This window comes from Oncorhynchus clarkii, chromosome 20 (genome assembly GCF_045791955.1).
Source record: "Oncorhynchus clarkii lewisi isolate Uvic-CL-2024 chromosome 20, UVic_Ocla_1.0, whole genome shotgun sequence".
Taxonomy (NCBI): Eukaryota; Metazoa; Chordata; class Actinopteri; order Salmoniformes; family Salmonidae; genus Oncorhynchus; species Oncorhynchus clarkii.
The window spans coordinates 22,438,427-22,463,160 of NC_092166.1; the positions used below are offsets into that span (position 1 = coordinate 22,438,427).

Consider the following 24,734-nt stretch of genomic DNA (forward strand, 5'->3'; position numbering starts at 1 on the left):
TGATACAACATTTTGAACAGAAATACAATGGTTCAATGGATCAGTCTAAACATTGCATGTACACTGCCATCTAGTGGCCAGAATCTAAATTGTGACTGGGCTGGATTAATACATTATGGCCTTTCTCTTGCATTTCAAAGATGGTACAAAAAATATATATTTTACCACATCTAATGTGTTATATTCTCCTACCTTAATTTCACATTTCCACAAACTTCAAGGTGTTTCCTTTCAAATGGTATAAAGAATATGCAGATTCTTGCTTCAGGTCCTGAAGTACAGGAGGTTAGATTTGGGTATGTCATTTTAGGAGAAAAAAAGGGTCCGATCCTTAAGTTAACCATTTTCACTGTAGTGTCCAAAACGTCTTTCAAGCTGTCAGGCATTCCCTTGGCAGCAAGAGCCTCTCGGTGGATGTTGCAGTGTACCCAAATGGCATCCTCTGTCTCCCTGTCATGGATTTTGCGCAATCAGTACAGATACAAACACATCTTGACTACCAAAGTCCATTTGATGTCACAAAGCTGTTCAGTAAAAATATCCTCTCCTGTTGTCCTGGTTTCCAGTGGTTTGTAGAAGAGGATGATCCTTAATTGACCCCACATAAATGTAACGGACATGTGCCAGGCCTGCCACGTCTGTTGACTCATCCAGCTGTAACACATAGAATTCACTGGCTTGAATGCGAAGCAGCCATGTCACTGATGCATCGTGAAGCAGTATTGTTTGATGAAGGCATTGTCTGTAGCTTTTTGTGCCGTTATTTTTTTTTTTTTTTTTAGGAAAATCTAAATGGACTGTTTGAAAATGTAAATCACATTTTCATTTGGCGTACACCAGTTTGGGAATAGCCGCCCCAAACATTTTGATTGTCTGCTTAGATATGCATCCAGATATATCCTTCGGTAGGCAGGCCCAGGCTTGGGTGTCAGTGTGACAGAGGGAGCTACTAGGATATCAACACATCAGCTCAACTGAAGCCGAATCAAAAATGGGGCTCAACTGTTGGCCAGGCCACAGAATGACAGCAGGTCTGGTTGCGTTTGTGGTCACTGCTGTGCGGGGCGGGGGGCTGAGCTCACAGAGCGAGCCCCATTTGTGGACCCAAGTACCACTCTGTGCTGGCTGGCTATACTCTGATGCCCATCTATCTATGCATATCTAGTGTGTAGATAACAACATTTGAATGTATTTCCACAAAAAAAAGACAATGTTGAGAACCAGGCAATGTAAAACGGCATAGTTAGCTTTAATACAAAAACAGATAATGCAACAAAATGTGTCTTTTGAAAAATAAAAGCAGTAAAACATGTATAACCACATGGCCAGATTATTAACACAAAACATCCGATGAGATGTCTACACATCACCATGCACTAAACAAAAACTGGCCTCAAACAGATCAGGTTTAGCATTAGGTCAAATAAAACTAGCAATCTGATTTAATCAAATTACCAAAATATGCAGTTATTGTCTTTAACTTGTTGTTGAGAAAGTTCTGTTCCACCTCTACTCTCCCACCAGGCCCTGCAAGAGAGGCGATCTGGAACCCAACCATAAAAATAAAACATTGTTACTATACTAATTACAAGTCAGAGTCATTGACATGAACATTTATTATATAGAGAAAAAAAATCAGCACCTTGATGTAATGTAATAGATTTGTATGTAAATCTAGTACACTGTATGGTTCAACATCCCTGTCTGTTGTTCGGTGCACAAAGCTGGCAAGTTATTATTTACAGAGGCTGCCTTCAGAGGCAGCCCAATTCAGATTTCTTTTCACTAATATGTCTTTTGACCAATCAGATCAGCTCTGAAAAAGGCCTGATGTGATTGGTCAAAAGCCCAATTAGTGGAAAAAAGGATCAGAATTGGGGTGCCTATAAACTCCGCCCTTTTTGCTAAACCACAGTAACAGTTCTGACAATAACAGTAAAGGCCAAACAGAGCCAGACTCAGACCTAAATACATATTTTTTATTTAACTAACCTTAGTCAGATCCACCACAATCAAACTCCTCTAGAGAATGAAACAAAAAAAGAACAATACTCACTAACTCGGACTAAAATAAATAGGGGCCTCGTGCAATTAGCCAATTCGCAAATAGTATTTTGATCAACTGGGTGGCTTGGGTCAATGTAGTTCTATACACTCTGTATTTATTTGGACAGTGACGCTACTTTCTTATTTTCTACGTCTTTCTGCCTCAACTTTCTCACTCATCATTCACAATTAATGCATAACCATGGTACCATCAACATTAATGTAGAAGTGTTCAGAAACATCTTCTATTCTAGCTTAAATTAAGTGACAATGCATTATTCACCATTCAGTTCCTATTGGGCAAAACATAACTCGAAACACCACCAAAACAAGCTGTGAATGCATCCAACAAGTTTGTAGAGTGACAAGTGACGTTGTCATTGTGTACAAGGACTATGGTACCAAATAGTAAACGATTGACTACTTTAATACACTATAAGTGAATTTGGACAAATACTCAAAAGGGGGGACTAGATACAGGTAAAACAGATGTATAAAAATACCCTAAAATAAAAAGATGACATTCTGTACTGTCGCTTCATATGAAACAATCCCAAATCCTGGGGAATATAGCCAAATTTAAATATTTTAGCCTCCTTGACCAAATAATTACAGAGTGGAGTGTGCTTCTTCTATACTCATTATACTTATCTACTGATAACAGCCACCATGGACTTAGCTTTATAGTAGCAAGTCGTAGTAAACCTGCACTCAAAATAGTTAGATATGCCACTGCTAAATAAGTAGGTCAATAGGTTACCAAATAGGTGACAGCCTGCTTTGTTAGACTGCTGATAACATGCATGATGGCATAATGAAATCATCATAAGGCCTATGTAGCCTTTCCCAGCTCTGGGAGCCTTTGATCAGACAGTGAGAACACTTACAGCCACGGGATAGCACAGAGATGGGCAACCAAGTAAATAAAGGAGAAGTATGGGCATTCCCCAAAACATGCTCAGTAGAGGCTCAGTTGGGCAGGCAGGCGCCTGGCATCATCAGCGCTGACTACGACTATGTCCTAACCTTTCCTGAAGTGTGCACTTGCACATTTTCTTGCCTGGATTTATCAAATGGTGGCAACTCCCTCTAGCCAATCCTTATACCAATCCAATGAAGAGGAATGTGCAAGTACACACTTTGGGATAAAGGTGGTGAATTGGGATGCAGCTTTGATCCTCTTCCATAAAAGGAGCCCTGCAGAAACTTCACACTTCTATAGGCCTTCAGACTGTACTGCTGTACTCTAATTTACACTGAAATATCAACAAATAGAAATGTATCTTGAATCAATCGTAGCCAAGCATGACTAGCATGCACAAAGACTCAACATCCAAACATGAGTTGCAAACCACCAATACTCCTCCACTTGTCCATATAACCTACCTGATCCATGTCTGCATTTCGTGGGAGGAAGTACACAATATTATCAGATATCATTTTGGACAACCTGAAAATGTCAAAAGTATTAACAGTTAAGGAAAACAGTGTTCAACTCTTCTACGACAACGTAATAGAATGCTACAATGCATGTAAATACTAAAGATGGCAAACTCAGATTGGCAAGCAAAGACCAACCCACAAACAAAACTAACTGCAAATCCCAAGTTCCTCAAAATTCAAAAGGCACTCGCACATCTGAGCTATCTCTTTTTACAGGTGCATGGTAACAGTTGAATCAAATGAGAAAATAGAAAGAACTCGCACACTGCTCTTAATATTATCACTCCTCTTTAATAAGCTTCACGGCCCTCGTCAGAACGTGAGGCTGATATGTAAAGCTTATTAAAGAGCAGTGATACTATCAAGAGCATTGTGCGGGTTCCTTCTTTTTTCTCATTACATCCACAATTCCTGTCTTCACATTCCCCCTTAGCTAGCTAACAAACTGCTGGCCTTGTCACTCTGCCTCCATCTGCGTGTACCTCTGCCTCGCTGTCCGGGTCCGTCTCGGAGTCTGGCCTGTTGCCTGACTAATAGCCGGAGAGCAGCTTCATTGTGAGAAATAAAGGATATCCATTTGGCGCCATCATGGTCTTGATATCGAAGACGTCTGCGCTGAGGTAGTCTGGGCCGCCCCAGGGGGGGCTGAGGAACACCACGTCCGCCCGCAGACGAGGTGCCAGCTGCAGGAAGTCTCCCTGCACAAAGTCGATGTGCTCGGCCACCTTGTAGACCTGGGCGTTGTGCTGTGCCAGGGCCAGACGCACTGGGTCGATGTCAATGGCTAGCACTGCATGGGGGCAGGGACATGGAGGACAGAGAGTCAGACACACAGGGAGTACCACGCAGGACAACGTGCTCTATCTGTTTAAATGTCTGGAGGAAGGGAAAGGGACAGACGGCATCTCAAATGGCACCGTATTCCCTATGTAGTGCACTACTTTTGACCAGGGCCCATAACTGCACTATATATGGAAAGACACGCAGACTTGAGTCAGACACACAGGGAGAACCACTAAGGACAATATGACACATAACTGTTAACCTATAGGATATAATATGGGCCCCAGAGGTTTTCCTGGTCACGTCACAGGGTCAGGAATACTCTTGCCCTATTTATAAAGGCAGATACAGTAACCAAAAATATCTACTTTTTATAAGATATTAAAGCAAAGGAGCCCCTGAAGCTTGGCTCAAATATGATGCTACTATACCCCTCTTCCCAGTGAGGGCAAACTGGATGGCATTGCCTCCCACTCCACAGAAGGCATCTATGATGAGTTCAGAGTGGAAACTCTCCTGGACCCTCAGGGCAATGTGCTCTGCTATCTTCTCTGGGGTAACAGAGAACCAGCCCTCTGTAAAGACAGACAAACGGACAGACAGGCTTTAACAAACTGAATACAAAGATGCAATTAATATTATCTCATTTTAAAATTATATATACACACACACACACACACACAGTGTAGAATTGTTTAATTTATTGATTCATATTTTAATAAATCATCATTTATTGGATTGGGGGGGTGATCCCCAATGCAAAGCATAGCCACCAGAGGTCAGTCAACTGTAAAATGGTTTTGTCCAAACAATGCCAAATATTTTGGTTCATTATTGATTCATCAAATTTGTCCAGAAATATGATATCTAATTGATTGATTTTTGTGGGCTCATAAGTCATGCTAGTTCCATTCGCAACTTCCCCAAAATAATCAAAACACTATTAGTGACTATTACATTTTAAAACAGCTGTCATTCACAACATTTTACTGCAGGCAAATATTAGGCCTGCTGGAATATAAAGTAGGTGTGTGTGTATTTTCAATTATATTGAGAATAGCCTGAATATATCATACAAGACAACCCAAAAACGATTGAATAAGTATGCTGTGGTTATTGAGGTATATTTGATAGACTATGTGGCGAGGCTGGGATGCTTCATAGACCAACCACGTCCTCCGGTCTAGGTGAGGAGAGACCGGAGGACATCTGCCTTTATTCTCGAGCAGCCATTGCCGGTTCCTTTTCAGTTGCTTGTTTTCACAGCCTCCTCAGAGTATAAACACCTGCTAAGGCAAACAATGCTGGGAGTGCACTCTTCTCTTGTAACGCTTCACGTTCCTCACTCTCTTTCATTACAGTCCTCATCCCTCCCTCTGTTCTGAGAAAAGTGGCAGAGGAGAGGGTGTTTCACAAAGAAACATGGATGGACTTTCCAATTGAGCTCAAGGGAGGATCCGTAGATACATTTGATTTGTTTTCCTAAATGTTCACTGAGATGGGAGATATTCCTTTCAGTTTGTAGTGGATTCTCAAAACCGATTGCTGTTCCTGAAGGAAACCTCTAACACCATGTTAAAGAGTTTTTATTACCTATATGACTTCAGTCCCAAAATACTAGATTACACCTCCTCACACTCTGCTCTCTATCATCAGCCAGGCACTGCAACATGAGGCCGTATAGAGACTTTCCTCCTGTACCTAATTGAGCAATAGACACCATATGAATCTGATAGGACTAGGTGTAAATCATTTGGACTGAGTTTCAGCCATGGTGTGGTATGTATCCTGGCTCTCCTCTGTTGACATGAATAAGTGAGAGGTTACGAAGGCTCTGATCTCGTTTTCAAACAGAATTCGGAATGCACTGTGAAAGATCTCTGATTGGAGCGAGGAGGAACATATTAGTCATACTACTTTGGAGAATAGGGAGAGATTCGGCAGGACGAGATTGGCCCTCTGATAACAGATAAGCTCTTTGCCAGAAAAAGGTTGGAGAACCACTTGACGTTTTGAACCAATGTTAAAATCAATGTTTAAAATGATAAATCAAAAAGGATGCATTTGGAGGATTTCAGTGGAGGTGAAAAAAAGAGCTTTTATACCTGATCACCAACTGTATGAATATTTGTCCTTCTAGAGTACAAGGTTGCTTCTGTTTCTGCTACAGGATCTACACTTTGTGTTGGAAATGGAAAACTAGTCCTTCTACTTAAATGAACCTAATCTGCATAGAGTGCCAATCATTAGTTTCTTATCAGTGCATCCGTGTTTAAAAACAGAGTCATAGTCTGGTGCACTTAAATGAGAGGACATGTGCACGAGCAGGGAACGAGGAGGCGGGCGGGAGGGAGGAGGCGAGAGAGAGTAGAGTTGCTCTGCTGGGAGACAGGGAGGAAGCCTGCTGGTGTCATGTGATGCAGGAGGGAGAAATGTGAGGTATGCTTCACTGGCATCAGCACTTCTCCCTAAAGACAGACAGAGGTGGGCCCTGCCTGCCAGCTCATCCATGTGCCCTCTACATCCCCACCACCACATCTCAACATCCCTGACTCTCTTCCCCTCTTGACAACATGATGTTAGACTTCAGGAGCAGCAAAACTGTATCTTATACCTCGGACATACAGCCATTCGTTTCTTAACCAGAGAAAAATACTTAACATTCAGCCACCTTGAGAAAATAATTTCCTTTTCAGAATAAAGTGCATTCCTGAATCACATTTGACCCTCCGTTTGGGCTGCATTAATAGATGTGGTTGGGAGACTACAATAGGAGAATAGTTCTTCTCAAACTAGAGGAATATTAACAACAATATGGAGGTCAGGTAGTTCCTCCATATGATTAACCCTTTCTGCTCGAGCCTGTATGAACAAATTGAAAGTGTGTGTGTGTTCTGTTTGCTCCGTGACTCACCGTGGTCCAGCTTGATGCCCTCATCGAACCTGGAGAAGAGACGGTAGCGCTGGGCCCAGTACTTAGCCAGCTCGGGCTCCGCTGCAATCTCAGCTGGCATCACTCCACACTTTCCTCTTTTCTTTGTCTTCTTGTTCTTCTTCTTACCAGTCTTCCCAGTAGACTCTGGGAAATAGGCCGTGCAAAAGTAGCAAATTGTACAAGACTTCAACAATCAAACAAGAAATACACCCCAACAAGTATAGATCTGACATGAACGCTTTATGAAAAAGCCCTGGGTTAGAAAAAGGTCTAAACTGGCTGAGGCAAACCAACCTGTGTTATTATGTTCAAGTGCATTGGGAACTAAGTAGTCTGGTATGTCCAGTGAGTACACCTCTCTTCTGAATTGAATCTCTTCATCCTCTTCTTCTTCCTCTACTCTGGTGAAGATGTTCTGCTGGGAGGGTTGAGGGAGCTGCTCAGTACAGTCCAACTCCAAACAGAGTTGAGGACTATCTTCCTTCATCTCTTCCTCCAGTCTCTCTTCTTCTCCCTCTGACTGTGGACAAGCAGGCCTCTCCTTGTCGGCATGCTCCCCATGCTCATGTGACTGGCCTTTTGACATGTCCGGGACGGCTGTGTGTGTGCCGTTGTCTTTCTGAACCCTCTGGAGGAAACGCTGAACCTGAAAACAAGAGCAGCACGTGAGTGCGTGAATACAACAAACACGCATGGCCAATGAACGCTAGAGGAACAGAGAAGCATCACAACGAAACCATACTTTAAAGTAGGCCTCAACAGGGCTCAAGTCATTTCTACTGTGCCTGCTGGATGATGGTGCCATTTGCTGCAGACAGTAAATACTGCAAGTCTTGCCCAGAAGATCAATCCAGTGAGCTCAAAACAAAGATCAATGGAAAAGCACTGCATTTAACTGGTTTAAGTCCTCTCACAGTGCGACACATGACTTAATAATGTCTCAACATCGTAGAAACACACCGATGTCCACTATACCTGTAGGCACTATACCTGTAGGCCACACTAAGTCATTACCTTTCTGAAGTGCAGTACCTTGACAAGTTTCAATTGCTCTGGGATAATACAATCCCGCACAGTCCGCAAACAGAACAGTAGCATTTCCTAGCCTCTCTACCATGGTTTGAATAAGCATGTTAGAGTTCATAGCGACCAGCTGAACACACTCTTCCTTTACTCCTCAAGGTCAGTCTTATCAATGAAATGTGACTGACTCAAATAATGATGATCCGTGAACTTTAAACAGTGCAGCTACCCTTGGACCAGTGCAGCGTGGCGGCTCATTGTAAATAGATTCAGTTGGTTGAAACAGCAGCTGCATGCATAAGAGAGATGTGGTGTGTCAGAGGAGGCCAGCACTGACAGGAGGGGAGGGAGGATGGGAGTATTGGCTGTGCTCCCATTCTCTCCTCTCTCTGCCAGTGGAGACTAAGGCAGAGTAAGAAATGAGGTAGAAGGCTCCCCAGTGTCAACCACAGGGCATTTCATCCACCTGCTAATCCAGTCAGGAGCTGCTATGAAATGTGGGTGTGCAGTATTAAAACGAGTGAGATTCTATTAGTATCGCAATCAATAGTAATCGTACTGTTTGTGAAAATAATTTGTAAAATTGTACTTTTTGAAAGGTCTTAGTCAACTTGGGCTCTGTGTTATCTCCCTCTTCAGTAAAGAAGGTGTGCGTGTTGTGGCAGGCTGCTTTCCTCCCTCCATGTTGCTTCCTATTCCTCCCAGCCCTACTTCCATGGTGGTGACTGGGGCTGGGCTTAAACTTCAGCACGCTCTCAATCCTAAAAAAAACACAACATAAAGAGACTGATATTCTAAGAGGACAATCAACCGTTTGTACATTTCCCTGGTTTATTTTCAAAATGTCACCCTATTGCCTACATACTGTATAGTGCACTACTTTTTGACCAGGCTGGGTCAAAAGTAGTGCACTTTATAGGGAATAGGCTCCCATTTGGGACGCAGCCCAAGTCTGAGGGAGTAATGCTGACTTACATGGGGTCGTGGCTGCGCTTTAATCCCAGTTTATCCCAGGCTTCATCCACAGACATCTGAGGGTTCTCCTCTACATCCAGTTCATGACTGGGTCAACAGATCAGTAGACGATAGATCGATACACAGCATTAGCCTTACACACCATCACAATGATCGAACAAGACTGCATTCCAATTGGTACCATATTCCCTATATAGTGTACACTTTTGACTGGAGGGCCCTGGTCAAAAGTAGTACACTATATAGGGAATGTGTAGCCAACAGTAGAACGTTTATGAGATGCAATAGACAAGAAAATAGGAAAATGTAGAAACATATTGTTATAGTCTCACAAAGCATTGTGTAGGCTAAATCACATATCAGTCCCCAGTACCAGCCTTTGGGTTGGAATGGGCCATCACGTGATGTTTACTGATTTATGCATACAGATTCCATTTACAGAATCCTTGGTTATTGAAACATGGAGAAGCATCGAAATCTGTGTCTTGGACATGAACATCTCCTTCGATCAAAGTGAAATTGAAAAGACTGATAAGCACTTCCATTCATTCCCCTGGCTGACACTTTTACATGCACTGCATCATAGCCAATAATGGAAGCCTTTAAAAGGTGAATCGTAGCCAATAATGGAAGCCTTTACAAGGTGAATCGTAGCCAATAATGGAAGCCTTTACAAGGTGAATCGTAGCCAATAATGGAAGCCTTTACAAGGTGAATCGTAGCCAATAATGGAAGCCTTTACAAGGTGAATCGTAGTCAATAATGGAAGCCTTTACAAGGTGAATCGTAGTCAATAATGGAAGCCTTTACAAGGTGAATCGTAGTCAATAATGGAAGCCTTTACAAGGTGAATCGTAGTCAATAATGGAAGCCTTTACAAGGTGAATCGTAGCCAATAATGGAACCTTTACAAGGTGAATCGTAGCCAATAATGGAACCTTTACAAGGTGAATCGTAGCCAATAATGGAACCTTTACAAGGTGAATCGTAGCCAATAATGGAACCTTTACAATGTGAATCGTAGCCAATAGTGGAAGCCTTTACAAGGTGAATTGTAGTTCAATTCAATCCCCTATGAAAAATATTTCAGTCACTGTCAGCATATACAGTGGCAAGAAACAGCATGTGACCCCTTTGGAAATACCTGGATTTCTGCATAAATTGGTCATGTATTTTGATCTGATCTTCATCTAGGTCACAACAATAGACAAACACAGTTTGCTTAACTAATAACACCCAAACAATTATACGTTTTCATGTCTTTATTGAACACTGTGTAAACATTCACCTTCCAGGGTAGAAAAAGTATGTGAACCCTTGGATTTAATAACTGGTTGACTCTCCTTTGGCAGCAATAACCTCAACCAAATGTTTTCTGTAGTTGCGGATCAGACCTGCACAACCGTCAGGAGGAATTTTGGACCATTCCTCATTACAAAACTGTTTCAGTTCAGCAATATTCTTGGGATGTCTGGTGTGAACGGCTCTCGGTCATGCCACAGCATCTCAATCAGGTTGAGGTCAGGACTCTGACTGGGCCACTCCAGAAGGTGTATTTTCTTCTGTTGAAGTCATTCTGTTGTTGATTTACTTCTGTCTTTTGGGTTGTTGTCCTGTTGCATCACCCAACTTCTGTTGCGCTTCAATTGGCGGACATATTGCCTAACATTCTCCTGCAAAATGTCTTGATAAACTTGAATTAATTTTTCCATCTGATAGCAAGCTGCCCAGGCCCTGAGGCAACATAGCAGCCCCAAATCATGATGCTCCCTCCACCATACTTTACAGTTGGGATGAGGTTGATGTTGGTGTGCTGTGCCTTTTTTTCTCTCCACACATAGTGTTGTGTTCTCCTTCCAAACAACTCAACTGTAGCTTCACCTGGCCACACAATATTTTGTGTTTTCAGTAGCGCTGTGGAACATCCAGGTGCACGTTTGAAAACTTCAGACGTGCAGCAATGCTTTTTCTGGACAGCAGTGGCTTCTTCCGTGGTGTCCTCCCATGAACACCATTCTTATTTTACGTATCGTAGGCTCGTCAACAGAGCATGTTCCAGAGATTTCTGTAAGTCTTTAGCTGACACAAGGATTGTTCTTAACCTCTTTTGAGGTTGAGCATTCTGCACTGTGCTCTTGCAGTCATCTTTGCAGGACAGCCACTCCTAGGGAGAGTAGCAACAGTGCTGAACTTTCTCCATTTATAGACAATTTGTCTTACCGTGGACTGATGAACATCAAGGATTTTAGAGATACTTTTGTATGCCTTTCAAGCTTTATGCAAGTCAACAATTCTTAATATTAGGTCTTCTGTGATCTTTTGTTCGAGGCATGGTTCACATCAAGCAATGCTTCTTGTGAATAGGAAACTCACATTTTTTATAGGGCAAGGCAGCTCTAACAAAAATCTCCAATCTCGTCTCAGTCATTGGACTCCAGGTTAGCTGACTCATGACTCCAATTAGCTTTTGGAGAAGTCATTAGCCTTTGGGTTCACATACTTTTTCCAACCTACACTGTTTAAATTATGCATTTAATATAGACAAGAGAAATACAATTTGTATTATTTTAAGCACACTATGTTTGTCTATTGTTGTGACTTAGATGAAGATCAGATCAAATGTGATGACTAATTTATGCATAAATCCAGGTAATTCCAAAGGGTTCACATACTTTTTCTTGCCACTTGAAACAGTGATTTCCAGTTATACTATTCTTGCTACTATATTGCTATGCCAACATTAGGAAGAGGACAATACTGTAAAATACTGCAAGACATGAAAATGTAGATAAATTGCCATGTAGCTTACCTTCGCTTAAGTTTTGTGACTCTTCCATCTGGTGGTTCATCATCTTCATCACTATTAGACGCTCTTCTCTCACCTGATCCGTTGTTTTTCTGGTGACACTTGCCCTGTTTGGAATCTGAAGGGGGAAAAAAATTGTACATCATTTGTCCCTACAACATTGCATTCTACATGCATGTTTTCCTTGCAAGAGGATAAAACGGGGAACGAGAAGTCAGCATGTGGTGTAAAACAATGCTACAAAGCCAGATAAAAACAGAAATACTATGAAACAGAAATGACAGCAGTGTTGTGTGGGATCAGTCACAGACAAGATGGAAAGTTCCATTTTTACAGAGCATCCATCACGGTCTACAAAGTCACAGAGAGGAGACGGCCGTTGATTCAGGCAGTGGTTCTTTGCTCGCTCTGACTAGAGGAACCATTAAAAATGCATGGACCTGTGTCACATGGTCCTTTCATTCAAAGGAACACATCTTTTGATAGTACAATGCATAAAATATTCAGACAGTCACCTACAGTTTGGAAAAAGCCCCAAATTACAAGGACTAAAATATATATGTTTTAAAAGGGATGTGTGTAGGACATTGCTATCGCCTACCCATTCTGAGTGCAATAGGCTACTCTAATGACATCTTTAGCAGGGCCGGGACGATACCAGTATCGCGATACTCGTTAGTATTGTGTCAAGGAAACAAACATCATTATGTTGTCATCCAGAGTCACGTATATATTTACTTTCCAAGCTAAAGCACCTGATATTTTACATTTTTTCTAAAGGACCAAAGAGTGAGGTCTGTCTAGTGTTTTCATTTTGCCACGAAAAAAAAAAAAAAAAACACGATACTGGTATTTAGGTTTTAATAGATTTGAGCGCAAGAACTGTGGGAATCATTGCTATATCAACATAGTGTCATTCTCCTCAACGATATAGGATAGTTTCCTGAACTGAGAGACAGAAATTTCATGTTTGTAGGCGGATGAAAGGTCTCACCTCTTAATTCAGTGGACTTAGTTGACGAGGCAGTTCTTTTACGATTACCACCATCACAAGGTTCATCATTTCCACAGACATGGTCCACTTGTTGTTTGCTCAAATCACACTGACCAACTCCCTCTGACAGAAGGCTCATCTGCCCAATCAGATCGACCACTTCACTAGTGCCCGCCTCACTCCGCTCCAGCCTTCCTTCAAACTCTAAATCCTGTGGGTCACAACAATGAGTCGGCTCTCCTTCGGCTTCACCCTCATGTCCAGGCTGCTTTGTTTCAATGGGTGCACTGCTTGAGTAGTCTATGGTCCATCCCTGGGCTGCCCAGTAGTTGAACTGCTCCCAGTAGTAGAGAAAGGTGTGGCTGGTGTGATTATCCCATGCCTCCTTAGTGCCTGGGCAGTCCCAGGGGGGCTCTGCTGTGGCTGGACAGCTGGAAGTCTCAGGGTGCTTCTCCAACCAGCCCTGCCACAACAACCCCTCTCCCTGCTGGCTCCAGTAGTCTTCCCAACCCTCTTGGGCCTGGGAGGGTTGAGGTTCTGCCTCTGTCTCTCCTTCGGGCCTCTCACTGAGATCAAACCAATCAAACGCTGGCTTGGTGCTTTCAACACTGGGATCATCCTTCTGTGACTGGAGTGGATCATCTTCATCCAGATTCTCAGGGGCTGCTTCCCAGTGGTTGGCATTCTTCCTCCTTAACTTTCTCGCCTTTTAGGAGAGACAAAGACACTAGGTGAGAGAGCATAGGACTACATGTGATAGTGACCCTAACCCACAAATATAGAACATAAACTATAGGCTACAGTCAGAAATGGTAGAATGTTTTTTTTGACAGTGTGTGTGCAGGATTATTTTTTTTTTGCCTGATTTAGATATGCTTCTGCTTAGAATATCTGACATTTTGGTAAACTGTGTTAGTCAACTTGTCTATAATTAGATACATGCTGCTTCTCTTCGTCACTATATGTTGCCTTAGAAGACTTAAAAAAAAACTTTGCTTACCAGAATAAATCAGTTTGCAAACAATATAAAAAATAAAATGGAGTTAATAAAGCCGCATACAAACTTGGTCTCTTTTTTGTTTTCTTGAGTAAGGTAGCTCCAAAATGCAGGTGTTTCAGCCTAGCTCAGTGGATTATGTGGTGGTGGGGCAGCCAGCGGAATATATGGAACGTAGGAGTTGGTAATGTTCTCTAGTTACGCCGTGATTGGCTCAGTGTTCTGACATTCATGGGGACACCACATCACCGCCAAATCTAAGTGTAGAGCTAGAAAATTCAAGCCCCTTGGGTGATGCCAAAGAGTTACATTAGAAGTGCCCATCCAAGAAGGATCAAGGTCATTGGCCACAGATAAAATGTCAAATCACGTTATCTACCGTAGCTTTAATTGGACTGATCATGTCAACATCTTACTTTCAAAATCTTAGCTAGCAGACATCATCATGAAGTGAACGATCTACTGGCAAATGCTTTTTAATCCTTGTCATATGAAGATAAATAATAGATCAAACGTATCGGTACTCATCAGCCATAAACAATATACAAGTTGGAAATTGCAAATTCAAAAATGAGTGGTTTGGAAGGAATCAGTGACAGAGGCTAACTGCAAGGATTGCTGAGCAATCACTACCTTGCTATTCATTGGAGTGGGTATGTGGTTCCAAGTCTGGGTTTAAGGGTCTCTTTCCAAGCTTAAAAGGATAGACGTTCAACATTGGGCATGCTGTCAACATGACCTCTTCTTTCTTTTAGGTGGACTCTCTGGTGAAGGATAAACAGGCAATGTTTACTTGCTACTACTTACAGATTTCCTCTGTGCAGAGGAGCTTATGAACTCCACAGGCAGTCCCATTCTGGCCATAAGCTGGGCTTCTTCATCGATTGGTTCATCCTCCTCCTCCTCAGTCTCTTCATCTTCTGCCTGGTCCTCTCCATGCTCATCCTCTGCCTCTGCCTCTGAGTGCAACAATAGGCTGAGTTACAGACAACTTTCAGGTTTCAGAAAAGGTTGGCAACATGCATGTCAATTATTGGGAGTGGTTAGGTTAGCCAAGTGCAACTCAACTCCAAGACATACTACAGAACGGAGTTAACCTGCAACTAGTGTGGCAAACTGGAGCTCCACGTCACACAAAATGATTGATGTGTCAAAAACTATGGATTTCATTAACCCTAGCCCGCAATTACATGGGACAATAACCTGTGTAATTGCGGGCTACTTACTGGATGACGAAATCCGTACTTATGATCAAAACTTGTATGAGATGTCTGAGCTCCAGTCGGTCACACTAGTCTGATCAACGCCGTTGATGTGAAGTACATCGTGTCGTTGAGCTTTACTTGACTAGGGTTAGGTATGTGCAATGATGTATACTACATTGGTTATGTCCTACCTTGCAGCCCACCTTCGGCCAAGTTAGTGATGGCTTTACGGTCAGATCTGTACAACTCACGATCCCTACACCGGGAGAAAAAGAGGACACAGTCAAAGTGAAAACAATGCAACACAGTTTACATTGTGTGTTGTACTTGTATAGTAACTATATAGGTAGCTAGCTCACTTACTGTACAAAAGCTCTCGAACACAAGCAGTGTATAGTCCCATCATCTCCAGCCAAGCTCCTTTGGCTGAAAATAATGTCGGCAACCACATTCCATTTTCCATGATCAATCATCATGTTCACACTTGTTAGCTAGATAACGTTAGCGGGAAATGTAAATAGAGAAAGGCTCTTTCACTGCGATCGAAGTTCATCCGGATACACACACGTGCTGGCTACAATGACATCCGTTCCTGGTTGTGTCACATGAATAAGGAACCGGGTGAATAAGGAACCGGGTAAACCAGGACAAAAAATATCAGGAATCTTCCTCTCCTCGACCTACCAAAGGGATCAAAATGTATGTAATGATTTCATAACAATATTGTATTGTTATTTATGCAATGCTAGTATTGGTGTCTATGCAGTGGATGTTATTAGCTTTTGCTCGTGTCAAGGCTAGTTGTGGTAATTTATTATAGCTAGTCTCAGGAAGTAGCTAGCTATCTTGCTAATATATTAACTGTGTAATTTGCAAATCAGCTAGCTAATCTAGGGAAATTCTGATCCGATATAATCAACATATATATATTTTTTATTATTAGGCTGTCTATGTATAAAGTTAATTTCAAGTTGGAGCTACTTAGATATCTAGCACTCAGGTGTCAGACAGCAGTTAGGCTGTAACTAGCTCAGTCAACTGTCACATTGTGTTAAATATGGAGGATACATTAAAATAGTTCACTCATTCCATTTACAATTGCGAACAAGTGTCAGTTTCGGTCTGCTTAACCAGCCGGGTGGCTCTCTGATGTATAGCAGCTGGGTCTTGGTGGTCTGCTGATGGTGCTTTCAAGACAAATGGGAACTCGGAAAAATACGAGGTCAAATCCTGACATCAGTGATCTTCAGGTCGGGATGTCGGAGCTCTAGAAAGAGGCCCGAGTTTCCGAGTTGGAACGGTCATCCAACTCCGTATCCAAACTATTTTCCGGAGCTCAAACCCCCCCCCCCCCCCCCCCCCCCCCCTACAGGTGTAGTAGAGGTGTAGAAGACCTTATAGTGAAATGCTTACTTACAAGCCCCTAACCAACAATGCAGTTTAAAAATACAAATAAGAAATAAAAGTAACAAGTAGTTATAGAGCAGCAGTAAAATAACAGTAGCGAGGCTATATACAGGGGGGTACCGGTAATGAGTGCGGGGGCACTGGTTAGTCGAGGTAATATGTACATGTAGGTAGAGTTTTTAAAGTGACTATGCATAGATAATAACAGAGTACCAGCGGCGTAAAAAGAGGAGGGGGGCAATGCAAATCGTCTGGGCAGTTGTTTTGGACGCCCCAGCTAGCACAGTGGATCTGGGCCGATTCTGGCTGAGAGTCAGACTCGGCTGACGTCATATTTATGGAAAGGATGCGAGGTTATCTGGCTCAAATGTATATATTACTTGGGACTCGGACCGATTGGGGCTATTCTCTGGTAGATGATTACACGGGCTGCTTTATATAATTAACATTTCATTTATTTTTCCATATTTTATAATTGTTTCTGTGAAAAAAATACAATTAACATTTAAATGAAATTCTTTAAGAGTCCTGTGTAATATTTGGATACTTTGCAAGGCAAAAAGTGTGGATGGAGCCTCCCGAGTGGCGCAGAGGTCTAAGACACTGCATCGCAGTGCAAACTGCTTGCTACAGATGCTGGTTCGGGACCCGTGCCGGCTGCGACCAGGAGACTCATAAGGCGACACACAATTAGCCCAGTGTCGTCCGAGTTAGGGGAGGGTTCTGGTAAGATGCTGGCAATGTTGGCTGAATTCCTGTAGACAGAAACGGCCCGTAGTACTTGCAAAGTGATCACATAACCACCTAAGGAACATTATAACACATCACATCGCATACAATGTCAATTGAATATCTTCATATTCAGCATATTCTGGGCCGATTCTGGGCAGTCGTTCATTTTGATCCCGGCCTCCTGGAAGAGGTCCGATTGTGGGTCGATTCCTCATTGCTAGCTGGGGCAGCATGAGTTCATAAAAGGGTTGGCTGACAACGTTACGAAAATGATCTGCCAGCATTGATGTTGCCCAGAAGCCGTGCGTTATTATTACAGTCCAAAGGGAATCCATGCAACCGGCTATATACTCATAAACCCTGTGGACCGGTCCGTACATAAAACATTCACCATTCAGGCTGCAAAGGTGTTGAGCTCCTCCTTAACTTCATTAAATAGCGAGAAGGCAGAAAACAAACTGGGAGTATATGCATACTTTCTTTATGAAACACCATTTTCCACCACTATGCTAGAGTGGCTAAATGCTAGTCCCGGATGTGGCATATCGCGTTCAGCCGATCAGGTTGCAGCAATCTGTTGTTGTTTTTTACGCTTGCTCTGAACAAATGACTATATGATCATGTGACACCATTAATTCCTCTGTGAAGACTCTTTGAAACCAAATTAAGTTGGCTAAAAGGTAGACTCAGCGATATGATGCAGATGCAGAAAGTAAACATTATAGTGGGTCAGTTTCCGCAACAATTAAGCGTGTTGAAATAGAGCTATGCTACCCAACCCGAGCCCAACGGGCCCTGACATTACACATCGGGTTAGGGCCGGGTAGGGCCTGTTTTTTTCTCATCAATAACTAGGGTACGGGCGGGCTCGGGTAACACCAAATTGATCACTAACATTTTGAAGCTGAGCCATTTGCTTGTTCTCTACAGCGCACTACAGTCATATCTGATTAAGATCATAACATGGTGCCTCAACCTCATCAAATATAAAACAGGTGAGATTATGAAAAAAAAAAAAGTTTTGTCAGATTTTAGTGACAAAGTAGCTAACAGCTAAGTGCTCTCATGTCTCTTCATTGAGCAGAGCAGCCCAAGTGGAGCCGTTGCTATGGATACACACAGACTCAGAGCCTCCAGCGGAGCTGTGCGCAGGGAGCGAGTGATAAACAGAGAGGAGCAGCTAATGGGTTTACTAACAGAGTAAGTTATTTCTGATTTGGGGTTTCGGTCAGGGCCTGGCCTTACATTTGGGCGGAAGCAATCATACCTGGGTAGGGTCTGAACATTGCATGCATGGGTAGGGCTTAAAATTCATGCCTTTGCTGTGCTCTACGTTGGCGCTCGGGGCTCAATTTCTCCACTGTTTTGGTGCTCTGGCTACCATGCTGTGAACAGTGTGAAACGAATCCGTGCACATGCGCAGATACTGTGTGAGAGCGAAGTCTTGCATCTCTCTCATCTGTGGTGCTGCTCGTGACAACCATTGAGTCTACCTTTTAAGATGGCATCTCATGTAGACAACACACGCAGTTTGAGCTACCCCGGGAAGTGACATTGCAGGCTTGCTCAGTACCCCCCTCCCATCGAGTAACTCAAGTTGAAGGCCACCTGGGTACTGCAGGCTGCCATTAGCAACTCAAATATCCTTATCTTATTCTGTGTTCTGTTTTTGATGTTTAAATAATCAGTTCCAGGAAGTACATCTGCTGTATTAGAAGCAATTATTGGTACCATGATTGGTTCAAAAATTTTCTTATTTACGCGAAGATTGACCACAAATATCGCAGTTTTTCAATTCACTATACTGTTTTCTGCTAACAATGCGTGCAGTTGCGCGGTCAGCCATGAACCTCTGTGGCTTAATGAGAGGGGGGGAAGTTGTTCTCCCCTGGTCTGAATGCCCCCCCGCCTAATCGCCATTAAAACCAGTTAAGGAGGAAAAGTACGCTTTTGCAGCCCGAATGGAGAATGTTTTATGTACGAACCAGTCCACGTATAGCCGGCTGCATGGATTCCCTTTGGACGGTAAGATGAAACGTCTCAATATCGCCATCTGCTGGCCTTTGGTCTAGATAGAAAAAAATGTGGGCGTTGGATGTCTTGCTTCCTCTTCTGTCTCTGATTGTGTCAATGGCTTGCCCTTTTACTTTTGTCTTTCAGGTGTTTCATGTGAGCCTGGTATGATCTGTCCTCAGTACTATTTACACTGGAAGAAAAAAGGTTTGTGAAACAGCTACCAAAATGTTGTAACTGTAAGTCATCCTGGATAAGTGCTAAATCACTAAAATGTTTTTAAAAATAGTTGCAGTGAAATGTGTTATGTTACAGGGTCAGCCATAGTATTAAGGCGCCCCTGGAGCAAATGAGGGTTAAGTGCCTTGCTCAAGAGCACATCGAAAGATTTTTCACCTTTAGCAACCTTTCAGTTACTCTCCCAAATCTCTAACTGCTAGGCTACCTGCCGCCTAAAAATATACATTTTCATTCATTCAGTGATGATACAAATGCAACCATTTGATTACTTGCAATTTGTGTTGCTTCTAAAGTAGCTGCACTTCATCTAGCTAACTTGATTGCTCAGTTTATAAATGCATGCTGATTTGTTTATTTGAGAATCAGCATGGTGTGTAAAACATTTAATACTTGAGTTTTCATAGATACTGTATGGCAAAGTTGTTTTTCTATCCGATTCCCACTTAAACAATGTTTGATCTCTGTCTTCGCAGAACAAATATTAATATGAATTTATTAGACTGTACTGAAATATCACCTTGTTAGCCCTCTTCTCTCTATTCTGTACTCCAGGCCTGCCCATTGGCAGATGGTATCCTTGTTCGACTTGGCTTCCTTTGGGAGAGGCTAACTGTGTGGCAGTATGTCAGATGGGAACGAGTCCTGCATGTTCAGAGATGGAGCCGAGTTTGTGGCCTGCATCTTTCACGCATTTGAGGAATGGTCAGGACTAGGACCCCTGGAAGACTATCTGAGCTATCTGGAGTACCTGGCCTGGGTTTTCACCCCTCTGGTCGTTGTTTTCATCCTGCCCTTCCTCATTGTGATCCTCCTCTACCTCTCCATACTCTTTCTCCATGTGTACAAACACAAGAACCAGCTCAGGGAGGCCTACTCCAACAACCTGTGGGATGGTGCTAGGAAAACTCTGGCAACGTTGTGGGATGGCCACGGGTTCATATGGCACGGTATTTATATATATATATATATATATGCAGTGAGCTCCAAAAGTATTGGGACAGTGACAATTTTGTTGTTGTTTTGGCTCTGTACTCCAGCACTTTGGATTAGAAATGATACAATGACTGAGGTTAAAGTCCAGACTGTCAGCTTTAATTTGAGTGTAAGGTATTTACATCCCCTGCACCGCTAATGATGACAGATGTCGTCATCTTTGAAGCTTTAACACGAGTCGCAGATCTGCCCGGGAGGGAGGCTAAGGTTATCAGGCGGGGCCTCTAGGTGCCGCAGTGCCACAATGTAAGCCATGATGAGTGTGTTAATGTTTAGGAATAGAGAAGTATAGAGTTGTCCTCTTTTTCCTCATCTCTGTATTCTCACACCTCTGTAGTCTCACCTGCCTCTCAATCAGTCATGGGTCCATATTTAAAGTGAGCTCCAAAAGTATTGGGACAGTTACCTGTTTTGTTTTGGCTCTGTACTCCGGCACTTTGTATTGGAAATGATACAATGACTATGAGGGTAAAGTGCAGACTGTCAGCTTTAATTTGAGGGTATTTTTTATCCATATCGGGTGAAATGTTTAGAAATTACAACACTTTTTTTGTACGCAGTCCCCCTATTATAGGAGGAGGGGGGGGGGCAAAAATATTGTGACAAATTCACTTGTGTCTATTGAAATAGTCAACAGTTTAGCATTTGGTCCCATATTCCTAACTTGCAACGATTACATCAAGCTTGTGACTCTACAAAATTGTTGGATGCATTTGTTTGTTTTGGTTGTGTTTCAGATTATTTTGTGCCAAATGGAAATTAATGGTAAATAATGTATTGTGCCATTTTGGAGTCACTTCTATTGTAAATAAGAATATAATATGTTTCTAAACGCTTCTACATGAATGTGGATGCTACCATATTTCCTTTCTTGACAGGATATGAAATCCATGGTATGGAGAAGATTCCAGATGAAGGAGCAGCTCTTATAGTCTATTATCATGGGGCTATTCCCATCGACTATTATTACTTTCTGGCAAATGTCATCATTCAGAAGGGACGGATTGTTCACTCAGTCGCTGATCACTTTCTGTTCAAAGTTCCAGGTAAAATCTTCACAGATCCATTTCCCAGTATCTAATTATAAAGGTGGAGATGTTTTATTCAGTGTATGTGCCCTCTGTATGTAGTTGGACAGTTAAGTGTACAGTGTATAGCCTACAGCTGCCTTAGTCCATTCTTACAACATGAGCTACTAAGGCTGCGTCTACGCAGGCAGCCCAATTCTCCTCTTTTTTTCCAGTAATTGGTCTTTTGACCAATCAGAGATCTGATGGGACATATCTGAATAGTGGAAAAAAATAGCAGAATTGGGCACTAAAAGCTGACCTGGTATTCTTCTCTGTAGGGTTCAAGCTGCTGTTGGAGGTGTTTAGTGTGATCCATGGGCCCCAGCAAGAGTGTGTGAAGGCACTGAAAAGTGGCCACCTCCTGGGCATCTCACCTGGAGGCGTGAGGGAGGCGCTCCTCAGTGACGAGACCTATCAACTGCTCTGGGGGAAGAGAAAGGGCTTCGCACAAGTGGCTATCGATTCCAAAGTGGTACATGTTGTTTTTTTGTCTCCTTCTGTCTTCGTTCTCAAATGGCACCCTATTCCCTATTCAGTGGACTACTTTTAACCAGAGCTCTATGGCTGTCTGGTGCCCTATAGGTAATAGGGTATCATTTGGAGACAGACAGTGCATGTCACTTTCCTCTTACACAGAAGCATCACTTTATCTGAAGTCCTCTTACATGTTTGTCTTTACATTTTTTTAGCCAATAATTCCCATGTTTACTCAAAACATCAGGGAAGGATTCCGATCTCTCGGCGGGTTAAGTATGCTTAACTATTCATTTTAATTGCAGTGTGACAAAACATTGTTTAACTTCACAGAAGAGCATAAATTAACTTGAACATGTTATTTCTCAGGCTTTTTCAGATGGTCGTATGAAAAATTCCGCGTGCCGATGGCCCCCGTCTATGGGGGTTTTCCTGTGAAGTTTCGTACATACTTAGGTGACCCCATCCCATATGACCCTAACATTAGTGCAGCAGAGTTAGCTGAAAAGGTAAGACATTATGCAACTGTGGCACATTTCTGTAATTCAATGGCTATTTACTGTCTGAAATGTAGAGTACACAAAAGTCAAATGATTGGGAAAGATGGGGTCAGAGTGAATTTTCCTAATCTTTCTTTCTGATTTTCAGACCAATCAAGCAGTTCAAGCACTCATTGACAGACACCAAATTATTCCTGGGAATGTCCTTCGAGCACTACTAGAGCGATTCCACAGCACGCATAAAGAAAAATAGCCATAAGGAATATCATTTTTTTGTTGTTATATGAAGCAGTTACATATTTTTTAAGACACTGTTACATATTGAAAGTATTATCATGTGATCAGCTGAATGGTTAACTACAGATTTGGATCTTAATTTGAGCCAGTCTCCTATAGCAGGAAAATAATCCTGTAGATTATAATTAATGGACATTTTTGTAGTGGTTGATACATTTTTTATAAGGAAAATCAAAGTGGAAATTACAAACTTCAGAAGCCTGTTTAACCTCAAATACACTACAAACTTCTCCTACAATAGGCTGATCAAATTAAGGTCCTGCACCTATACATTATTATTGTAGGTGTACCTTCAGGAGCTTTTTGCACTCAGATTTTGTCACAAAACAATATGTACCGAAGGTAAATTGTTATGGTATAATACACCGTAATTGGTTAATGTCAAATGTGCATATTGAAATTGTATAGTGTTTTTTGTGCAAGTATGTAGGTACTTTGATTCCACAATTGATTTGCACACATTGTTCTAAGTTCCACCACTGCCAACAATTTATATTTAAGAGGCCTTTATTTTGATTAATAACTGCAAATATTGAAACGATATAGCAATTGCTATATAAGAAGCAATATAGGTATGAAGACCGGGCAGCTTTATTTCCTTTCACCTGGGTAAAATGTTTGACATTTTATTTAAATAGTTGTCATTTCCCCAAAAAAATGTATTGTGGAATTATGTAAGTATGTACTGTAGTTGTAGCCTATGCACCTTTTAAAAATCTATTGAGGTCCATTATGAAACAGGACAGAAATGATTTGTAATTTTAAAATAAATATATTTTATTATGAGTTTTGTGTGTTTACAAGTCATTTCTGTTATTACAAATACTTTGTATAAAAAAATTGAGCAACATAGATAAGAGCAACACTCCAAGATATTTGAAGTGGTTTTGAAAAAAAAATGTTTTATTAAAATGTTCTTCCATAAACATCGGTACTATTTCTGCACTAGTGTTTTTCAGTGTTTTAATGTTTCGATTCGACTTTAATCAAGTAATTATTTATGGCCTGTGAATCAAGTTGAACTAATGTGCAAAAGTTCACTAATGTGTAGCCTATTCTAAAACACGTTTAGTGTATTTCTCTGTACTAAAATGTATTTCTCTGTACTAAAATGTTTTTGTGCTAACTCTGAAGTATTCTGCTTGCAGGATGAGCAGAGTTTTGAATGTTGTTTGAGATTTGCTCAGTTTGTTCACAATTCTTGGAGGAGAAGGGGAAATGTACTTTGTAGTGTGGCTAGATGGTAGCTGTACTTTCCATGGTTATTGTGAATACTTTGTTAAATGTTATTTTGGTTTTCAGTACAAGGAAAATGGTACTGTGTTTAGTAGCGTATTGTAAGGCCATGTGTGCTGGGAACCGGTCAGTGTATGACACTTAAATAAATCAGATCAATATTTCTTTTTTTACCTAACTTGTCTTGACTTAAACTGCTGCCCAATGAAGGCAATCCAATAGTGAGAATTAAATAATATTTTTGATAAAGAATGATTGGATTTCTCCAATGGCTTTTTTTGGGTTATTTCTCAGCACAGACAAACTTCATCACACACAACACAAGCTTAAAGAATGTTATACTACATTGTTACCAGAGCGAAACTTATTTTGTTTGTCTAAGAGATGCTTGGAACTTAAACTCAAGCCTGAAGAGATCTGAGATATGGAACATTCTTGGCATCCACACTACAGCACATACAGTACTGTACAGCTTATCTCAGTCCAGTACTGTCTAGGCTTTGCCCCCTGTACAGCTCTCACTGCCTGTCCTGTGCGATGTCCTGTTAAACTTATTAGCCTCTGG

At 41.8% G+C, this 24,734-nt stretch overlaps 2 protein-coding genes across 6 annotated transcripts; one reads left to right on the top strand and one right to left on the bottom strand.

Annotated features, from left to right (window-relative positions):
* Nucleotides 1–1,230: 1,230 nt before the first annotated feature.
* On the bottom strand, nucleotides 1,231–15,818 carry LOC139376086 (trimethylguanosine synthase-like). Of its 2 annotated transcripts, none has more exons than XM_071118257.1 (13): nucleotides 15,571–15,818; nucleotides 15,399–15,463; nucleotides 14,810–14,955; nucleotides 13,006–13,711; nucleotides 12,015–12,129; nucleotides 9,206–9,292; nucleotides 8,820–8,991; nucleotides 7,502–7,853; nucleotides 7,187–7,351; nucleotides 4,704–4,847; nucleotides 4,063–4,279; nucleotides 3,433–3,511; nucleotides 1,231–1,543 (listed from the first exon to the last, which is right to left on the bottom strand). In XM_071118257.1, the coding sequence occupies exons 1-13, from the start codon at nucleotides 15,681–15,683 to the stop codon at nucleotides 1,430–1,432; spliced, it is 2,475 nt and encodes an 824-aa protein (XP_070974358.1). In that variant the 5' UTR covers nucleotides 15,684–15,818; the 3' UTR covers nucleotides 1,231–1,429. The 2 variants fall into 2 exon arrangements, 1 of the variants encoding a protein (XP_070974358.1); XR_011627875.1 differs by having other exon boundaries at nucleotides 1,470–1,543; nucleotides 3,433–3,496; nucleotides 3,972–4,279; nucleotides 15,571–15,788.
* Nucleotides 15,802–24,418, top strand: LOC139376087 (DGAT1/2-independent enzyme synthesizing storage lipids-like). 4 transcript variants are annotated; one of them, XM_071118258.1, is made up of 8 exons: nucleotides 15,802–15,906; nucleotides 19,507–19,566; nucleotides 20,152–20,546; nucleotides 21,471–21,638; nucleotides 21,941–22,134; nucleotides 22,352–22,412; nucleotides 22,506–22,645; nucleotides 22,785–24,418. In XM_071118258.1, the coding sequence occupies exons 3-8, from the start codon at nucleotides 20,222–20,224 to the stop codon at nucleotides 22,887–22,889; spliced, it is 993 nt and encodes a 330-aa protein (XP_070974359.1). In that variant the 5' UTR covers nucleotides 15,802–15,906; nucleotides 19,507–19,566; nucleotides 20,152–20,221; the 3' UTR covers nucleotides 22,890–24,418. The 4 variants fall into 4 exon arrangements, 3 of the variants coding, with proteins under 3 accessions (XP_070974359.1, XP_070974360.1, XP_070974361.1); XR_011627876.1 differs by having other exon boundaries at nucleotides 15,807–15,906; nucleotides 22,352–22,407; XM_071118259.1 differs by lacking the exon at nucleotides 15,802–15,906 and adding an exon at nucleotides 17,170–17,340.
* The last annotated feature ends 316 nt before the right edge of the window (nucleotides 24,419–24,734 follow it).

Coding starts and splice junctions, on each gene's coding strand:
- LOC139376086 (XM_071118257.1), bottom strand. CDS start 15,683: ATGATGATTGATCATGGAAAATGGAATGTGGTTGCCGACATTATTTTC. Junction 14,956..15,398: donor GGCCGAAGGTGGGCTGCAAG/GTAGGACATAAC, acceptor ACTCAGAGGCAG/AGGCAGAGGATGAGCATGGA. Junction 12,130..13,005: donor TAAGTCCACTGAATTAAGAG/GTGAGACCTTTC, acceptor TTCCCCCTTCAG/ATTCCAAACAGGGCAAGTGT.
- LOC139376087 (XM_071118258.1), top strand. CDS start 20,222: ATGTCAGATGGGAACGAGTCCTGCATGTTCAGAGATGGAGCCGAGTTT. Junction 21,639..21,940: donor CTTTCTGTTCAAAGTTCCAG/GTAAAATCTTCA, acceptor TCTTCTCTGTAG/GGTTCAAGCTGCTGTTGGAG. Junction 22,646..22,784: donor CAGCAGAGTTAGCTGAAAAG/GTAAGACATTAT, acceptor TCTGATTTTCAG/ACCAATCAAGCAGTTCAAGC.